Here is a 19,480-nt window from a genome sequence, read left to right as displayed (position 1 = left end):
AGCCACCTGTATGCTCCTCTTTGATACTATTTCAATTGTTACCATTCCTACTATTACGAATTTTATGTTTCTCATTATCTTCCTCCTCTTTAAGAGTTTACACATAATTTTGCACAATTTTTAACTGTGTGTAAGTGGCGTCATAATACGTGTCCTTCAGTGACTTGCTACTTTTCCCCTCAATGATTCATTCATTCTGATATATGAAGTAATAACTTATTAATTTTTACTGCTCTTTAGCATTCCATTGTATAATTATACCATAATTTATTTATTCTATCTCCTGTCATTTGTGTGGTTTCCACTACTGTGCTGCTCTGAGCATTCTTGTACGTTCCTCCTGGTGTACAAATGCAGGAGTTTCTAGGGAATACATCTAGAAGTGGAATTGTGGGTCAGAAGCTACAGAATCTTCAACTTTGGTACTGCAAACCTGTTTTCCGAAATAGTTGTACCAGTTTACACTCCCACCAGCAGTGTACAAGAATCCCAGACATTAGACACCATCAGAAGCACTTGATATTGTGCTAGATATTATTTCTTCTTGCTCATAAATAGCATTAAAGAATCTCTGGTTGTGCAAACAGACTGAGCCGAGTTCTGAATCCATGGGCATCAAAGCAGCTCTCCTGAAACTGTGCACTTGGTCTGCCCTTGTTTAGAGTACAGCAGAATTGCTTGTTGTCACATTGCATTCTTCATCCTTAAAATAAAGTTAGTAAAACCTACTTTGTGGAATTGTGAGATTAAGATTAAGTGAGATAACTGAGAGGTTCTTAGGAAACAATGTCGAGACTTCAGGAAGTGCTCAATCATTCTTAGTTTCTTTTTTCCACACTTGAGTGATGCCAAGCATTGACTCTTGACTTGAAAAGTGATTAGTATCTGATGAAAAAGGTGACGTATACAGTATGGCTATAATATATATTATAGCTTTGCTTTTCATCTCAATTATCTATTGATAAGCTCTTCAAATGGGTCCCAAACCAGGATTGCCATTTAAAAATTCAAAAGAGCCCTAAAATCTTCACCAGCAGAGCCAATTCTAAATATAGGGTAATATCAGTAACTACAAACAACTGCTATACTATAACATTACTTTCTGTATAAAATGGTCAGCACAGAAGCAGTGTAAAATCAATGCTGCTGATCTGAAAAGGTAAATTAAAACACTTTAATATTGTTCACTACTTGCTCAAAACTTTAAGACATTACTTACTGAGGATATGCTTATTTGTAGAATAGCCTGAAGGTTAAATTCAATTCTGGCATGTTCTTTGCTTCATTTTCTTTTTTTCCCTCCTCCCACATGAAATTGAAGTTCATCTACTAAAGCAAGTTGGCCTAACCTAGTATTCTGTGTGCTGGCTGTTTAGTTTGGGAGTAGAGATAGAATTTTGTAAATAGTACGTTACTTTAAATAGAAATCAGAGTATAAAAGACATTCCTCATAAGGAATGCTGTTTTGCTAATCCAAATAAAATAGCTTTTAGAATACTTTCTGATCGTTAAAAAAAAATTCCTTTGAAATTGCAATCTTAGTTTCTGAGTACTTTTAAAAGTACTTTCTTTTTAGAAAGAAAAGCTCAAGTTGGGTCTGACTCATTCATTCCTTTTTCCTTTCTCTCGAAGGAGTAGACAGTCTCTTAAAGTTCGAGAGCATAAAGTTTTGGGACCATATGTAGATGGTTTATCCCAACTGGCTGTCACTAGTTTTGAGGTAAGTGCCATTAAAAAAAAAAGTCATTTAAAAACTGACAGTAAATTGAAGTATATAGGTAATGTTGAATATATTTTTATGTGAATGCTTTATAGCATATTGATACCGCTCATGGTCTCAGAAACCCAGTATTAACCACCCCAAACAGAAAGAAAGGGCTTTAATCACACTCTTCAGCCTGCTTGGTTGTGAAGGGTTTGCAGTATTGTTGGGAGGCCCAGTGTTTTGAGATTGCTGAATATTTTCACTAATAGCACTCTGCTGAAACAGTTCTCCCTGAAGTTTCCAGTGATGTCCTTCTGGACAAATGTAAACAGTATTTGGTAGTTATTTCAACCCTTTCTCTTTGACAGGGTCTCCTGCCTTAGTTTCCATTACTTTTCACTCTTCGGGTTCTTCTATTTTTCTGAATCGATCCTTCCTCCATTGACCCGTTTCCTTTTCCTACTCCTTGACTTTTATGCCTTCTCATGTCCTGGCTCTATGTTTTGTCCCTATTTTTATTGTCATTACTTTGGAAATCCCAGAAAAGAAACTGCTGTCTATTGCTGAAGAATACCGATAAATAAATGAAGGAGCAAATATATCCCTCCACTTAGAAGTGCCATCTATGTGTTGTGTTTGTCTTTGCATCATTTCAGACTCAGTAGGACTAAAATTAATCTGCGAGATAACTCTCTCCAGCCATTTAAACATAGACAGTTCTATTATTGCTTAGATGAGAAATAATGTGCAGTCATTACTTTGAAAACACTGAGAGCCTGAAATGAACGAAGACCCTCTGGCATGAAGGTGCTAAGTCAGCACTTTTGCTAAGGTGCCTGGCTCGTAGCTCAGTGTTACAAGGATCAGTGTCCATCTCCTCCTGTCACTCATTAGTAAGAGCTGGGAAATTTGTGATTTGCATTCAGCTCTGCCTCTTATTAGGTGTGGGAAGAGTTATTTGACCTCCATGAACTTCAGTGTCCTTGTGTGTAAAATCAGGAAAATACTTCTTTTATAAGGTTCAGTCATCAAAACTTGTTTAAGAGCCATAGGTTCTGGGTGTCCTAAAGCAGGTGTACAGAGTCGAAGAAGGAAAGTTCCCTGTCCTGGGAGAGCCACGGTGTTGGAGGAGGGAGGCAAATAATCAAGCAGTAGAGAGCTGTGCAGGAGAGTTAGAATAAAACAAGGTAACTACCATTATTGAGTATCTGGAACACGCAGTAAATATTAGCTCTTTTCTCCTTAGTAACTTGCAAAGGGAAAAATAGGTACTTAACAGAGAAAGAAGACAATTGCAGGATGGAAAGAATGGGAGAGCGACAGAGTCAAGATGGTGGCTTGGGAAGACGCGGAGTTAGCGTGTCCCCACAACTAGGGCACCTGCGTGCCACTGGTGGGGGACTCTGACGCACAAGGAGATGGGAGGAACCCCAAAGTGAACCAGTAGGATGTAGGGGGACTGAGGGAGGAGGAGAAGTGGAGGCCAGACAGGATCGGCACCCCTGAGACCGGGGAGATCAGGAGAAGCAGGCAGAAGGGACTCTCTGGGAGAGGAGCGGAGGGCGAATACCTGGCCCACTTGGGCCGGGGAGCCTGCTGAGCTCCCAAGCTGGCACCCCCTGGCCCAAAGCCCCATCCGGGCCACATGGGTCCTGGGAGCAAGGAGGGAGTCCGGGGAGATCAGGAGAGACAGGTGGGAGGAGCCATCCAGGAGGAGTGGAGGGCGATTGCCCTGCCCACTCGGGCACAGGGGGCCTGCTGATCTCCCAGGCTGGTCCCCTGCCCTCCAAAGCCCTCTCCAGGCCGAGTAGGTCCTTGGGGGCATAGGAGGGAGGCCAGGTAGATCAGGAGAGGGAGGGAGGAAGATCCCTCCCAGACCAGAGGAGCGGGAGAGGAGAGGAGGGTGTTTGCCCCGCCCACTCGAGCCCAGGAAGCCTGCTGGGCTCCCAGGTGAGGTCCCCTGCCCTCTGAGACCAGGGGTGGGGAGCATGCCTGGGCCCCTTCTGTTCCTTGAGACTAAGCCCCACCCCCACCCCCGCCAGCTCCCAGGGCCTTTTCCAGCCCTGGGGGTCCTGAGCATTGGCCCCACCCACCACCCAAACCTTGCCCTTGCTTAGGCCCCACCCTCCACAGCCAAGGCCTTCCTCCCCTCCCCCCCCTTTTTTTTGGCCACCCCAGGTCACTTGCGGGATCTTGGTTCATGAGCCTGGGTTCAGGCCAAAGCTCCTGTGGTGGGAGCTCCAAATCCGAACCACTGGACTAACAGAGAACCTCAGACCCCAGGGGATATTCATTGGAGTGAGGTCTCATGGAGTTCCTCATCTCAGCACCAGGACCCAGCTCTACCCAATAGCCTACAAACTCCACTGTTGGAAGCCTGAGGCCAAACAACCAGTAAGTCAGGAACACAATCACACTCATAAAAGGAAAAACCAAAACCAAACTGAGATGGCAAAAAAATATGTCACAGATGAAGGAGCAAGGTAAAAACCTACAAGACCAAATAAATGAAGAGAAAATAGGCAATCTGCCTGAAAAAGAATTCAGAGTAATGATAGTAAAGATGATCCAGAATCTTGGCAATAAAATGGAGGCACAGATTGAGAAAATACAAGAAATGTTTAACAAAGATCTAGAAGAACTAAAGAACAAACAAACAGAGACAAACACAATAACTGAAATGAAAAATACACTAGAAGGAATCAATAACAGAATGACTGAGGTAGAAGAACGAATAAGTGAGCTGGAAAACAAAATGATGGAAATAACTGCCGAGGAGCAGAATAAAGAAAAAAGAATGAAAAGAATTGAAGACACTCTCAGAGAACTCTGGGACAACACTAAACGCAGCAACATTTGAATTATAGGGGTCCCAGAAGAAGAGAAAAAGAAAGGGACTGAGAAAATATTTGAAGAGATTATAGTTGAAAACTTCCCTAACATGGGAAAGGAAATAGTTCCCCAAGTCCAGGAAACACAGAGAGTCCCATACAGGATAAACCCTAGGAAAAACACCAAGACACATATTAATCAAACTAACAAAAATTAAATTCAAAGAAAAAATATTAAAAGCAACAAGGGAAAAACAAAAAATAACGTACAAAGGACTCCCCATAAGGATCCAGCTGATTTTTCAGCAGAAACTCTCCAGGCCAGAAGGGAGTGGCAGGATATACTTAAGGTGATGAAAGGGAAAAACCTACAACCAAGATTACTCTACCCAGAAAGAATCTCATTCAGATTTGATGGAGAAGTCAAAAGCTTTTCAGACAAGCAAAAGCTAAGAGAATTCAACACCACCACACCAGCTTTACAACAAATGTTAAAGAAACTTCTATAAGCAGGAAACACAAGAGAAGAAAAAGACCCACAAAAACAAACCCAGAACAATTAAGAAAATGGTAATAGGAGCATGGTACTGATAACAACCTTGAATATAAATGGGTTAAATGCCCCAACCAAAAGACACAGACTGACTGAATGGATACAAAAACAAGACCCATATATATGCTGTCTGCAAGAGACCCACTTCAGACCGAGGGTCACATACAGACTGAAAGAGAAGGGATGGAAAAGGATATTCCATGCAAATGGAAATCACAAGAAAGCTGGAGTAGCAATACTTGTATCAGATAAAATAGACTTTAAAGTAAAGACTGTTACAAGAGGTAAGGAGGGACACTACATAATAAAGGATCAATCCAACAAGAAGATATAACAGTTATAAATGTTTATGCACCCAACATAGGAACACCTCATTACATAAGGCAAATGCTAACAACCATGAAAGGAGAAATCGACAGTAACACAATAATAGAAGGGGACTTTAACACTCCACTTACACCAATGGACAGATCATCCAAACAGAAAATAAATAAGGAAACACAAGCTTTGAATGACACAATAGACCAGATAGATCTAATTGATGTTTATAGAACATTCCACCCAAAAGTGGCAGAATACACTTTTTTCTAAAGTGCACATGGAACATTCTCCAGGATAGATCACATCTTGGGTCACAAATCAAGCCTTCGAAAATTTAAGAAAATTGAAATCGTATCAAGCATCTTTTCCGACCACAGCGCTATGAGATTGGTAATCGATTAAAGGAAAAAAACTGTAAGAAACACAAATACATGGAGGCTAAACAGTGCACTACTAAATAACCAAGAGATCACTGAAGAAATCAAAGAAGAAATTTAAAAATACATAGAAACAAGTGACAACGAAAACACGACAACCCAAAACCTATGGGATGCAGCAAAAGCAGTTCTAAGAGGGAAGTTTATAGCAATACAGTCTCACCTCCAAAAAGAAGAAAAATCTCAAACAATCTAACCCTACACTTAAAACAACGAGAGAAAGAAGAACAAAGAAAACCCAAAGTCAGTAGAAGGAAAGAAATCATGAAGATCAGAGCAGAATTAAATGAATAGAAACGAAGAAAACAATAGCAAACATCAATAAAACTAAAGCTGATTCTTTGAGAAGATAAACAAAATTGATAAACCCTTAGCCAGACTCATTAAGAAAAAAAGGGAGAGGATGCAAATCAAAATTAGAAATGAAAAGGGAGAAATCACAACTGACACTGCAGAAATACAAAGGATGATAAGAGACTACTACAAACAACTATATGCCAATAAAATGGACAACCACGAAGAAATGGACAAAGTCTTGGAAAGGTACAATTTTCCAAGACTGAACCAGGAAGAATTAGAAAATATAAACAGACCTATCACAGGTAATTAAATTGAAACTGTAATTTAAAGTCTTCCAACAAACAAAAGTCCAGGACCAGATGGCTTCACAGATGAATTCTATCAAACGTTTAGAGAAGAGCTAACACCCATCCATCTCAAGCTCTTCCAAAAAATTGCAGAGGAAGGAACACTCCCAAACTCATTCTACAAAGCCACCATCACCCTGATACTAAAACCAGAAAAAGATATCACAAAAAAAGAAAATTATAGACCAGTATCACTGATGAACATAGATGCAAAAATCCTGAACAAAATACTAGCAAACAGAATCCAACAGCACATTAAAAGGATCATACACCATGATCAAGTGGGATTTATCCCAGGGATTCAAGGATTCTTCAGTATATGCAAATCAATACAACACATTAACAAGTTAAGGAATAAAAACCATATGATCATCTCAATAGATGCAGAAAAAGCTTTTGACAAAATTCAACACCTGTTTATGATAAAAACTCTCCAGAAAATGGGCATAGAGGGAATCTACCTCAACATAGTAAAGGGCATATATGACAAACCCACAGCAAACATCATACTCAATGGTGAAAAACTGAAAGCATTTCCACTAAGATCAGGAACAAGACAAGGATGTCCACTCTCGCCACTCTTATTCAACATAGTTTGGAAGTCCTAGCCTCAGCAGTCAGAGAAGAAAAAGAAATAAAAGGAATACAAATTGGAAAAGAAGAAGTAAAACTGTCACTGTTTGCCGATGACATGATACTATACATAGAAAATCCTAAAGATGCCACCAGAAAACTACTAGAACTAATCAATGAATTTGGTAAGGTTGCAGGATACAAAATTAATGCACAGAAATCTCTGGCATTCCTATACACCAACAACAAAAACTCAGAGAAATTAAGGAAACACTCCCATTTACCATTGCAACAAAAAGAATAAACTACCTAGGAATAAACCTGCCTAAGGCGTCGAAAGACTTGTACTCAGAAAACTATAAAACACTGATGAAAGAAATCAAAGATGACATAAGCAGGTGGAGAAATATACCATGTTTTTGGATTAGAAGAATCAATATTGTGAGAATGACTATACTACGCAAAGCAATCTACAGATTCATTGTAGTCCCTATCAAACTACCAATAGCATTCTTCACAGAATTAGAACAAAAAATTTTACAATTCGTATGGAAACACAAAAGACCCCGAATAGCCAAAGCAATCTTGAGAAAGAAAAATGGAGTTGGAGGAATCAGGCTCCCTGACTTCAAATTATACCACAAAGCTACAGTAATCAAGACAGTCTGGTACTGGCACAGAAACAGAAATATAGATCAATGGTGCAGGATAGAATGCCCAGAGATAAACCCATGCACAAATGGGCACCTAATTTACGACAAAGGAGGCAAGAACATACAATGGAGAAAAGACAGCGTCTTCAATAAGTGGTGCTGGGAAAACTACCACTACATGTAAAAGAATGAAATTAGAACACTCCCTAACACCATACACAAAAATAAACTCCAAATGGATTAAAGGCTTAAATGTAAGACCAGACACTATAAAACTCTTAGAAGAAAACATAGGAAAACACTCTTTGACATAAACCACAGCAAGGTCTTTTGTGACCCACTTCCTAGAGTAACGGAAATAAAAACAAAAATAAACAAATGGGACTTAATTAAACTTAAAAGCTTTTGCACAACAAAGGAAACCATAAACAAGAAAAAAAGACAACCCTCAGAATTGAAGAATATATTTGCAAATGAAACAACAGACAACAGATTAATCTACAAAATATACAAACAGCTCATGGAGCTCAATATCAAAAAAACAAACAATCCAGTTAAAAAATGAGTGGAAGACCTAAATAGACATTTCACCAAGGAAGACATACAGATGGCCAAGAGGCACATGAAAAGATGCTCAACGTCACTAATTATTAGAGAAATGCAAATCAAAACTACAATGAGGTATCACCTCACGCCACTCAGAATGGCCATTGTCAAAAAATCTAGAAACAATAAATGCTGGAAAGGGTGTGGTGAAAAGGGAACCCTCCTGCACTGTTGGTGGGAATGTAAATTGATACAACCACTATGGAAAACGGTATGGAGGTTCCTTAAAAAACTAAAAATAGAATTACCATATGACCCAGCTATCCCACTACTGAACATATACCCTGAGAAAACCACAATTCAAAAAGAGACATGTACTACAATGTTCATTGCAGCACTATTTACAATAGGACATGGAAGCAACCTAAGTGTCCATCCACAGATGAATGGATAAAGAAGATGTGGCACACACATACAATGGAATATTACTCAGCCATAAAAAGAAACTAAATTGAGTTATTTGTAGTGAGGTGGATGGACCTAGAGTCTGTCATACAGAGCGAAGTAAGTCAGAAAGAGAAAAACAAATACCATATGCTAATGCATATATGTGGAATTAAAAAACAAAAAACTGGTACTGATGAACCTAGTTGCAGGGCAGGAATAAAGAGGTAGACATAGAAAATGGACTTGAGGACATAGGGTGGGAGGGCAAAGCTGGGGAGAGGTGAGAGTAGCATCGACGTATGTACACTACCGAATGTCAAATAGTTGGCTGGTGGGAAGCAGCAGCATAGCACAGGGAGATCAGCTCGGTGCTTTGCATTGACCTAGAGGGGTGGGATAGGGAGGATGGGAGGGGATGTGGGGACATGTATATGCATATGGATGATTCGCTTTGTTGTGCAACAGAAACTAACACAGTATTGTGAAGCAATTATACTCCAATAAAGATCTATTAAAAAAATAAAGTAAGATAAAACCTCTGCTGAGCACAGGGAATTCTACTCAATACCTTGTAATGACCTCTATGGGGAAAGAATCTAAAAAACGAGCGGATGTATGTATATGTATAACCGAATCACTTTTCTGTACAGCAAAAAACTAACACAACATTGTAAATCAACTATACTCCAATAGAAATTTAAAAAAATAAATAAAAAGAATGGGGGAAACATTTCATCCACTAGAAAGCACTGAGGGAGTGGAAGCTCAAAACAGGCTCTGTGGAGAAGCAGGAGGTTTATGTGGAAGGGTGGTGACAGATGCGTCATAATTAACACATGTGCTTGGTGGGCAGGATGCTGTTCTTGGGTTTTTTGCTTCTAATGTTTTCCTTGTGCTTTGCCTCTAGGATATCGAGTCATTGATGTCTGAGGGAAATAAGTCTCGGACGGTAGCTGCGACCAACATGAATGAAGAAAGTAGCCGCTCCCATGCTGTGTTCAACATCATCATCACACAGACGCTGTATGACCTACAGTCTGGGGTGAGGGATCGGGTAGAACCTTTGGTAGCAGTGAAAGAACTCTACCTGCACGAGTGAACTGTTTCATGACTGGATTCAGTTCCTGAGAACTGTATGCCAGCTCTTCTACTTACTAGATGAGCTACTTTGCTTACGTCATTTAATTTGTTAGGTCTTACTTTATACATAACATTTTTTAAAAAATTGGATTCCTTGTATAAACTCCCTAAAGAACATGATGATGTCACCGTACAGCTTTTAATATGTATCCTTTCATACTGAAATTCCCCTAAAAACAACTGGGTTTACTTCATAGTCATTAAGGGATATTAAAGAGGAAACAGCAACATTTAGCCTAAAGAAAGCTTTTTCAAAAAAAGAGTGATTTGACCTGAATACGGAGGAATCCTCATGTCCTGGTATGTTCTCATAGGTGCATAAAAGCTCCGGCTTTCTGACTGTATTCTGGAAAGCCCAGTGCACTTGCTTCCCAACTACAAAACAAAATGCCACACTGCTACGCCAACCTAAATTTTGCCCGTGAAACTGCTAGTCCAAGAACTCTTCTTACCATTTAAAATCTTCTTGAGGAGTATGCCTTGTTGTAGCGGGATGGCTTTAGTTGTGGTGCTGACATATATGTAGATGTCTGTGTGGTTTCTGCACTCATGTGTGTCGTTTCTCTCTTGTTTCTCACGACTAGAATTCGGGAGAGAAAGTGAGCAAGGTCAGCTTGGTGGACCTGGCGGGTAGCGAGAGAGTGTCTAAAACGGGAGCCGCGGGAGAGCGACTGAAAGAAGGCAGCAACATTAACAAGTAAGAGGCTGGTGCAACTCCCGCGTTAAACTGGCGCGCCCCACCCAGCTTCTTGTGTGCCTGGGGGACTTGTCGCATTATCAGGGGTCAGATGGCTCTGATCACAGATGGTTCAGAGTCTGTGTAGCTTTAGTGAGCTGGGTTGAAGAAAAACATCCACCTGCCTCTACTGAGATGCATGAGATTTATTTAGTAAAACGGCTCAAACATCGTACAAACACCCAGTGTATCATTGTATAATATAGTCTTAGGTGAACGCAAGTTGCAATTTTGTAAATCAAATCATATCTTAAATTTAACTCGAGGAGCTTATTCTGAAGAGAAAATCTGCTTCGAATCCCTTTGTAAGGCTAATACTGTTTAAACATCAATACCTGCCCCCAGAAAGTAGCATTTATTGACGAACTGCCATCCTGAAATCTCACTCTTTGCCGTGAGTGCCTGCAGCATGCCCAGGGATGTGGTGAAGGCTGAAGGAGAGCCGAGGTGCAGGGTGTGTAGGAGTTGGCCCGGTGGACAAGGAGATGGAGGCATTTCCCTCAGAGGGTGCAGCAGAGGCACAGTAAATGCCCATAATGTGCTTAGAACAAAGCCTGGCACGTAGTATACACTGAATAAATATTAATGGTTGTAGCTCTTATTTTTATAAGCTGTATAAACAGCGTGAGTAGAAAGTAGCTTAGTTTGTACTTGAATTTTTCTGTTGAGACATAATAACTTGGCGTTTTGTTTAGGACAGAAGGTGACAAGAGGTAATATAGTCAGGAACCTGTTTGTGCAGCTTGCATTTCAAAATGGTACTGGCACATTGTAATTTTACAAAAGTTTACAAAAGTTTAAAATTAGCAGTGAAATATCACCCCCTCTATCAGATGGACAGAGCCGTGCTCACTGAACAGACTGCTGCTTTACGGGGTTAACTTCCAGTCATTCTGTCTCCTGCTCTAATAACAAAGGATTTTGCTCTATTTCATGACAAAGCGTTGTAGGAGCCCAGGCGGGCATACAGCTCTGCATTCCAAAATGAGTGCAAGAACCAGGATGGGGAAGCAGAAATGAGGGTGTGAGGATGCAGAAAAGAAAAGACTGTCACCACTCCTAGACATTTGTTTACTGGTGCTAAGCCATGCTAGCCCTTTGCCTGTGTCTACACTTGTGGGAAGCCACTGAGAATTCTGTGCTGTGAATTTATGGAAATTTTGAGTATGGCTGGCCTTCATGTGTAACGATCACTAGTTTCTATTGATCTCTTACTATATGCCAGGCACTGTTCTGAATGCTCTATATGTAATAACTCACATCAGCATCGTGAGATGGGTCTATTATACCCATTTTACAGATGAGGAAACCAAGGCAGAGAGCAGTGGAATAATATATCCAGGGTCACAAAACTCTAAGCGTGGATCTTAGATTTGGTTGTAGGCAGTTTGGCTCGAGAGCCCAGGCTCACCCCACTGCTGTAAGTGGGATGCCCAAGTGTTCTGTTTGCCGGGAAGAGTCCTGATTGATACTTTTGTCCCAGAGGAAATATTAATAGTGCCCCCTTCAATTTGGACACTAAATTATGTAGTGTCTCAAACTGGACTACCTCAAGGCCACATGATAACATGATTTAGGTACTCCAGCTACTGGCTCTTTTCCATTATGACTTAATGGATTGAATGGCATTCTCTTAACTTCCTACTATCTTTCCTTAGTTAAATACTGGCTCTTTCACAAATGGCTGTATGTATTCCTTACTACTAGTCTGTGAGATATCTACATTTTTATGGTTCTTTTTAGTTTTGGGGGCACTTTCATATGCATTATTTCATATGAGGTTCATTATATGTATCTTTATCTCTGTTTAAAGATGAGGTTGGAGATATTTAAGTAGTATGAATAAAAGCTGAGCAGACATTTATTAAGCCTCTGCTATGTGTCTGGCACTGCATTAGATGTGGGGATGCAAGAGGAACTTAGATATTGTTGTAGACAGAATATTGCTTGCCTGTCCTCCAAATATGTCCGGGTCCTAATTCCCAAAACATGTGCATATTTTACCTCACAAAGGGATTTTGCAGATGTGATTAAGTTAAAGATTTTGAGATGAGAAGATTATTCGGGTGGATCTAATGTAATCAGAAAGCTCCTTATAAGTGAAAGAAGGAAGTGGCAGAGCCAGCGTCAGGGTGACATGGGTGAGAAAGACCTCACGGTCCATTGCTCGCATGAGGACGGAGGAAGGGGCCATGAGCTGAGAGACGTGGGCACCTGTAGAAGCTGGAAAAGGTGAAGAAACGGTTCTCCCCTCGAGCCTCCAGAAGGCACGTAGCACTGTCGGCCCCTTGGTTTTAGCTCAGGGAAGCACGTTCTGGACTTCTGGCCTCCAGAACTGTAAGATGATACAGTTGTGTTGTTTTAGGCCACTGTGTCTGTGGTTATTTGTTACAGCATGATTGCTGCCCTCGAGGAGCACATAGGTTAAGATACAGTAAGTTAACTTTATCCGAAAAAGCAAAAGAAGGTGGGGGGATTTTCTTGAGCAGGTAATGTTGAGAAGTGCTACATCACCCAGCATTGAAGCGTGTTTTTTTAGGACACATTTACCAGCCTGTGGATGTCTGCCAAGTTGGTCTTGTGCTTTTCCCAAAATAGCTGGCTCGAAGGGAGTGGAGCCGCCTCTGAACCCGTTCCCTTGAACCTTAGTCCAGGGCTTTCTTCTTTACCCCACACATCTCTCTCAGCTCCCTGAGTTGGTGCATATGTGCCGGGAGCCCACTGTGGATCCAGGGCTCCACCAGGTGTCCTCCAAGTTCTCAGCATGGTCACTGGTACTTAGTCACTGAATTGATGGGACATCTTCTCACAGTAGGACCATGCCATGGTCTGCACAGCTGTCTTAGAGACCTTCGTAGAAAGAGAGGCCCATAGTCCTTTACCTGCAGTTCCAAAATCCAAAGTGCTCTGAAAACCAAGTGCTTTTCTGATTTTCTTCATAGCTCACTTGTTGGTGAACCGTCACCTGAACTCTGATGAGGTCTTTATCTTCATTTATGGTCTTTATTTACTCATTTAGTGTGGCCGTTCATAAGTTTAGCTGCAGAAATGTTAATGAATTTTACTATGGGCTGCTGTCCCTTATCCCACCAGTGGTCATGGGTAAGTGTATGCACTGAACTTCCTCAAATCCAAAATATTCTGAATTTCAAAACACATGTGGCCCCAAGGATATCCAATAAGAGATAAATGGACCTGCACTTTTTTGTTCCGTTTAGCAAATATGTGTTGAACACCGACTGGGCATAAGAAGAAAGGGGTGAGTAAGATCAGACCCTGGCCTCAGGAAGTTCAAGGTCCAGTGGGGAAGGAGACCTTTGGAGGAGTGATATTAATACATTAACTGCCATAGAAACTTACACATAGGATGCGGTGGGGACATGGGTGACAACACAGCTGGAAGGTTTATGGGAGGCTTCCCAGAGGAGACATGGGAGCTTCTTAGTTACAGAAACTAGGGGTGTGACCTTCCTGTGCCTCAGTTTCCTCACCTGTAAAATGTGGATGAGCAAACACTATGAGTAAGGCTGTTGTGAGGATTAAATTAGTGACTACTTGTAGCATGCTTAGAACAGGCCTACCCGTAGTAAGCTCTATGTAAGTGTGTACTAGTAAAATAAATAGTATATTGAAACTGCTGCCTGATAGTTCCGCAAATGGTTTTTTAAGCCTTAAAATCAGTGCCCAGTGGAGGGCTAAAATTAAAGAAACCTCTGACATGTTTCCTAAGCTTTTTCTCAGCCTCCTACTGGGGCTTCTTTATATGGAACATTAATAATCCTCTTAAGCAGACCTGCCAGGGACTTCACACAGACATTAGTGTCTGCTTAATGGGCTCTGGATTTAGGGGCTTCATCTCTCCTTAAGCTCTTAAGAGCTTTACAGCACACGTTATTCCTTCACGCGGAGAGCTAAGGCACTCTATGGCTGTGCCGCCAAGGCCTGTTCAGGGCTGGGGAGGGATAGGTCATCTGCAGACCATCTTCACAGGGGACACGTCCAGGACTCTGTCTGCTGCTCCTCCGTCTACTGAGGGCGGAAGGGCGAAGCCTTTCCCTGCCCCTGGAGCCTGGCTGGTTCAGCTTCTCTGAGAACTGACTTAGATCATGGAACACTCTCTAATACCCCTAGGAATGTCATTGAAAACGGTCCTGTTTTATTCTCAGCAATGGCCAACCATTGAATCCCAACAGTATTCATCTAATGAGTATCTTCCCCAGTCTCCTTTCCATTTCAGTTACTGTGGTTAATAATAAAGTATATACTAAACATTTTCAAAAATGGGCTCTACTGAACACTTGTTTGAGGGATATTAATACATGTTACTCCTAGGATTCTGTCATATAATTTGTTTTAATAACTTATAAACACAGTGTTTCTAATGTTTCATGTGACTCAATCCTTTTTTTCTTCTTGAATACCCTCCATGACTCTTGTTCATTTCCTCTCGGAAACCTCATTTCAGTGGGTTTTGCCTGCAGAACTAAACAGGAACTTGTACCAGGGGAGAATAAAAGTAGCCTGCCTTCTGTCCATTATTCAAGGGTGGGTGGGGGTCCTTGTTAATTTACCACTTGTGCATTGCAGGGTCCACATATGGAAGAAAGAAATCTGAATAAATGTCTCTGTATTTAACACAAGAGACCCACAAGGGACAGAGGAAAAATTTGCTCCTGAGGATGCAGTAGCCACATCTTTTGGGACATGTGCCATTGTTACTTCAGTGTTTCCCAAAACATTCTTGTGAAATACTAGTTCCTCAAGTGGCTCTGGGGAGAAAAAGACCCCTGGATAAATAATTTTGAGAAAGGCTACTTATAAAGCCTTCCTTTGGAGATTCCCAGTGCTAAAAGCTCTCAGAAATCCTGCAGTCATGAATCCTGTATAACTTCATGATTCCCTGAGCTTACTTGATGACAGAATTCTAGGTATAACATATATTAATGTCCCCAGAACAAATGTGCAAAAGAACATGTTTTTTTTGGAAATGTTCATATATGGTTTTTTATTACACCACAGCAATTGAAATGGAAATGAGATTGGGAATGATACTCATTAGATGAACATTTGGGTTTAATGATTTGCATTAGTCACTGGAAAACAGTGGTAAGTGGAAATGAAGCCCATACTGTAGATATAACTGTTTTCTTTCCTCTCCTTTCATGTGATGGTGCTGTCCCTTCCCCATAATTTTCCACATAAATTGCCACTTTGCATTTCTCCTTTCCTGTAAGGAGTGGGGACTTCCTGGGGAAGAGGACTAAACTCAGTTCCACTAACTTCATCATCTTTTGACTAATTCTGTAAAAGCCAAGGATTGCATTATGCTGTAAGCAACAGAAACCACTGCAATGACAACCAAGTGATGAGTTAATCTTTCTCACTTATCAAGAAGTCAGAGGTAGGTCCAGCACCTCAGAAATGCTATCAGGCACACAGCTGTATGTACTAACCTTAGTATGCGTTCATGTGGTTCTCATGACCTCAAGACAGCTCTACCATTCCAAGCATTGTATCCATATCTGTGTTCCAAACAAGATGGGGAAATGACCACCGGCTTCTGTCAGCTGACCATGTACCTTTTCTATCAGGAGAACCATAGACTGCTTGGAAGCCCCTCCCAGGAATATCTCCCTGCATCTCATTGGCCAGAACTGTGTTTCATGGCTTCTCCGAGCTGCAGAGGACTCTGTAGAGATTTTAGCTCGGTACATGCTTCCCAGCAAAATCAGGTGTCTGTTAGCAAGTAAGAAGGGGAAAATGGATATTGGGTTAGCACCCACAGAATGTACCCAAACCGTCATTGAATTAGTCCTTTTTAGAAAGAGGTTCGTCTTCTGTTCTTCAGTGTGTTCTAGACTCAGCGTAGTAACTTGGCAAATATTGACTGAGTGCTTTCTGTAAGCCAGGCATAGCAGTCTCTGCTGCCATGGTGGTCACAGTCTAAGTAGAAAGAGCAATGCATACACAGCTGACTCTGATAAAGTTTAATAAGTCCTACACTTAGGATCTTAGAAAAAGATCACAGGAAACGTAGGTAAAATAGATTTGAAATCCATCCTAGACATTATAGATAACTCACATCACATCATATCTACTCCTAAGGGAAGGAATCTGGTGATTGGGGTTTCAAGGGAAACTAGGTAGGTTTAAGGAAGGTATAGAAAAGCAAAAAAAAAAAAAAAGTTGAATTATGACACTTTTTTAAATGGGGGTATAGTTGCTTTACAATGTTGTGCTGGTTTCTGCTGTACGGTGCAGTGAATCAGCTGTACGTATACATATATCTGACAGTTTTTTTTTCAGCGAGCCACTTTTATTTTTGATCCTCCTGAGTTTTATTTACTTTCTTTCTGATCCCAGATTCTCCCTTGTTATAGTTGGCTGTCTGTTTATAGATGTTATCCCCTGGCCTAAGTCTTCCTTCCTCCCCAGCCAGCCCCTCCCCCATCTCCTCCTGACCCCCGCCCAAGAACTTGTGGTGAGAGATTTAACCATTAGGAGCTTCCTCACTGTCTCCACCTCCAGCAGGTTCAGGAAGGGAGCAGTGCTTTGCTAGAATGAGAAAGATTCCTGGAGTAACGTTTTCAGCCCCTAAAATTGGCAAAAACTCCCACCCGGTTCTGACTCCCATGAGCTGCCTGTTTGTCTCCAGGCTGAAACAGCAGGGCTAGCAGGGTCCATAATTAGTTATTTTGTTATATTTTTAAGGTCCCTGGAAATAAAATTCCCATTAAAATATGTAAGCCTGGTGTTCAGCTTTCAGACATTGAACTTTCAAATGGTTTTTAGGATCCTAGATGCCCCTGGATCAGTGCTTCCAGGGGGGAACCCAGAAAGGGGGGGTGGCATGGACCCCTCGTCGCTGGGTAACCTGGTGACCTCTCAGTCATCACTGAGTCCCACTCATTCTGCAGTTTATTTCTCTTTGTTCCAAGAGGACCATATTAGGTTCAGATGAAGTTCTTGTTTTGAATGTATGCACACCGTTAGGTAAAGAGCATGGCTTCTACAAGTGATAAGCTTCTCTAACTGAATAAGTTATAGAGCTGTAGGACCACTGTTAACCTCAGAATTGCCGATATTGACCCTTGAGTCACTGAGCTCTTTATAGTTGGTATGAATTAAAGTAATTTCTGCTGCATTTGGGTATGAAAAATTGGGGATAGTCCAAAGAGTTGCTTCCAAATGAAAATTTCATTTCAATAGTAGCAAAATGTGAAAAATGCCCAGTATTCTATATCTAAAGCAGAAATGGGTTTTTGCCTTATATTGAACTCCTTTTTCCCTCTATTTCATATATATCACATGCCATTTTTCTTTCTTAAAATTTCTTTTAAAGTGTACAATTCGGTAGCTTTATGATATTCATAAAGTTGTATAACCATTACCACAATCTAATTTTAAAACATTTTCATCATCCCCAAAAGAAACCTGGTGTCCAAATCATTCCCCCTTCCCGCCACCTCCCCAGCCCTGGGCAACCACGACTGCCATCTCTATAGGTTTGCTTCTTCTGGATATTTCATATATAAATGGAATCAAACAGTATATGGCTGTATCAGTTTCCTAGTGTTATCATAACAGATTACCACAAACTGGATGGGTTAAAACAACAGTAATATATTTTCTCACAGTTCTGAAAGCCAGAGGTCCAAAATCAAGGGATTAGCAGGGTTGGTTCCTTCTTGGGGACTCAGAGGGGAAATCTCTTCCATGTCTCTCTCCTACCTGCTAGTGGTTGCCGGCACTCCTTGGCTTGTGGATGGATCACTCCAGTCTCTGCCTCCATTTGCATCTGTTGTTTTCCCCTGTGTGTCTTTGTGTCTTCTCATGGCTTTATTTTAAGGACACCAGTCATTGGATCAGAGCCCTCCCTAAGCTAGTATGATCTCATCTTAACTATTTACCTCTGCAAGGACCTTATTTCCAAATAAGGTCACATCTGAGGTTCCGGTGGACATGAATTTGGGGATGGGGAGTAGGCACTATACAACCCAGGACAGTGGCTTTTTGTGTTTGTCTTCTTTCTCTTGTAAGTTTTCAAGGTTCATCCATGTTGTAGCATGTATCAGAACTTCATTCCTCTCATATGGCTGAATAACACTCCTTTGCAAGGACATGCCACATTTTATTCTTCCCTTCATCATTCGGTGGACATTTGGGCTGGTTCCACATTTTGGCTGTTGTGAATATTGCTGCTATGAAAATTGTTACACAAGTTTTTGTTTGGACATATGTTTTCATTTCTCTTGGGATGGATTTGTTTAACTTTTAAATTTGTCAATTATGATACACATAATTTATGTCACTTGGCAGTAATGGCTGTTGGTTATTAAAATTCTGACTCATTTTTGCCTCTTGGAATTGCTTTGTATTTCAATGACTTTTCCAGTGACTCACCTTTGGAGAATTATATTGTGTGGTGGGAAATACGCTTTTACTCCTTTCAACTTATTTAATGGAAATCTATTGTTAACATTAGAAAGAAAGCTGTGTAGTCTTTCACTTGCTAAGCTCTAGTCACATGCTGATTTGTGTCCTTCCTTGTTTTTTATAAATACGTAGTAGCTTTTAATTTTTTAATCATTTACAAAGGGTTTTGTCTTTATGATATCATGTAACCTTCCTTGCAGTCCCGGGAGATGTCCTGAGACTGCTCTTTTCTGGCTGCTAAACTTGGAATTCAGTTGATTTCTTTTAAAAGAGCAGTTGGTACTTAACTATGATACAAGGATGTCCTTCATCCCTCAATACCACAAATCTGTTGTTTCTATGGTGATCTTTTCTTCAAGTGCAGAGAACATGTATTAACCACCACGGGGCACTCATTAGCCTAGACCAGTGGTTCTCAAACTCTACCTGCATCAGAATCACCTGGAAGGCTTGTG

General features: G+C 40.9%; 1 protein-coding gene across 1 annotated transcript in view; it reads left to right on the top strand.

Annotated features, from left to right (window-relative positions):
• Window positions 1-19,480, top strand: part of KIF13A (kinesin family member 13A) — a 216,045-nt gene that overhangs the window by 136,458 nt on the left and 60,107 nt on the right. Inside the window, 3 exon segments of the mRNA XM_036868224.1 lie at window positions 1,633-1,720; window positions 9,621-9,755; window positions 10,438-10,550. Of these exon segments, the coding sequence (XP_036724119.1) occupies window positions 1,633-1,720; window positions 9,621-9,755; window positions 10,438-10,550 (336 nt within the window).

Source organism: Balaenoptera musculus, chromosome 11 (genome assembly GCF_009873245.2).
Source record: "Balaenoptera musculus isolate JJ_BM4_2016_0621 chromosome 11, mBalMus1.pri.v3, whole genome shotgun sequence".
NCBI classification, from domain to species: Eukaryota; Metazoa; Chordata; class Mammalia; order Artiodactyla; family Balaenopteridae; genus Balaenoptera; species Balaenoptera musculus.
This window is presented reverse-complemented; position numbering and strand designations above follow the sequence as displayed.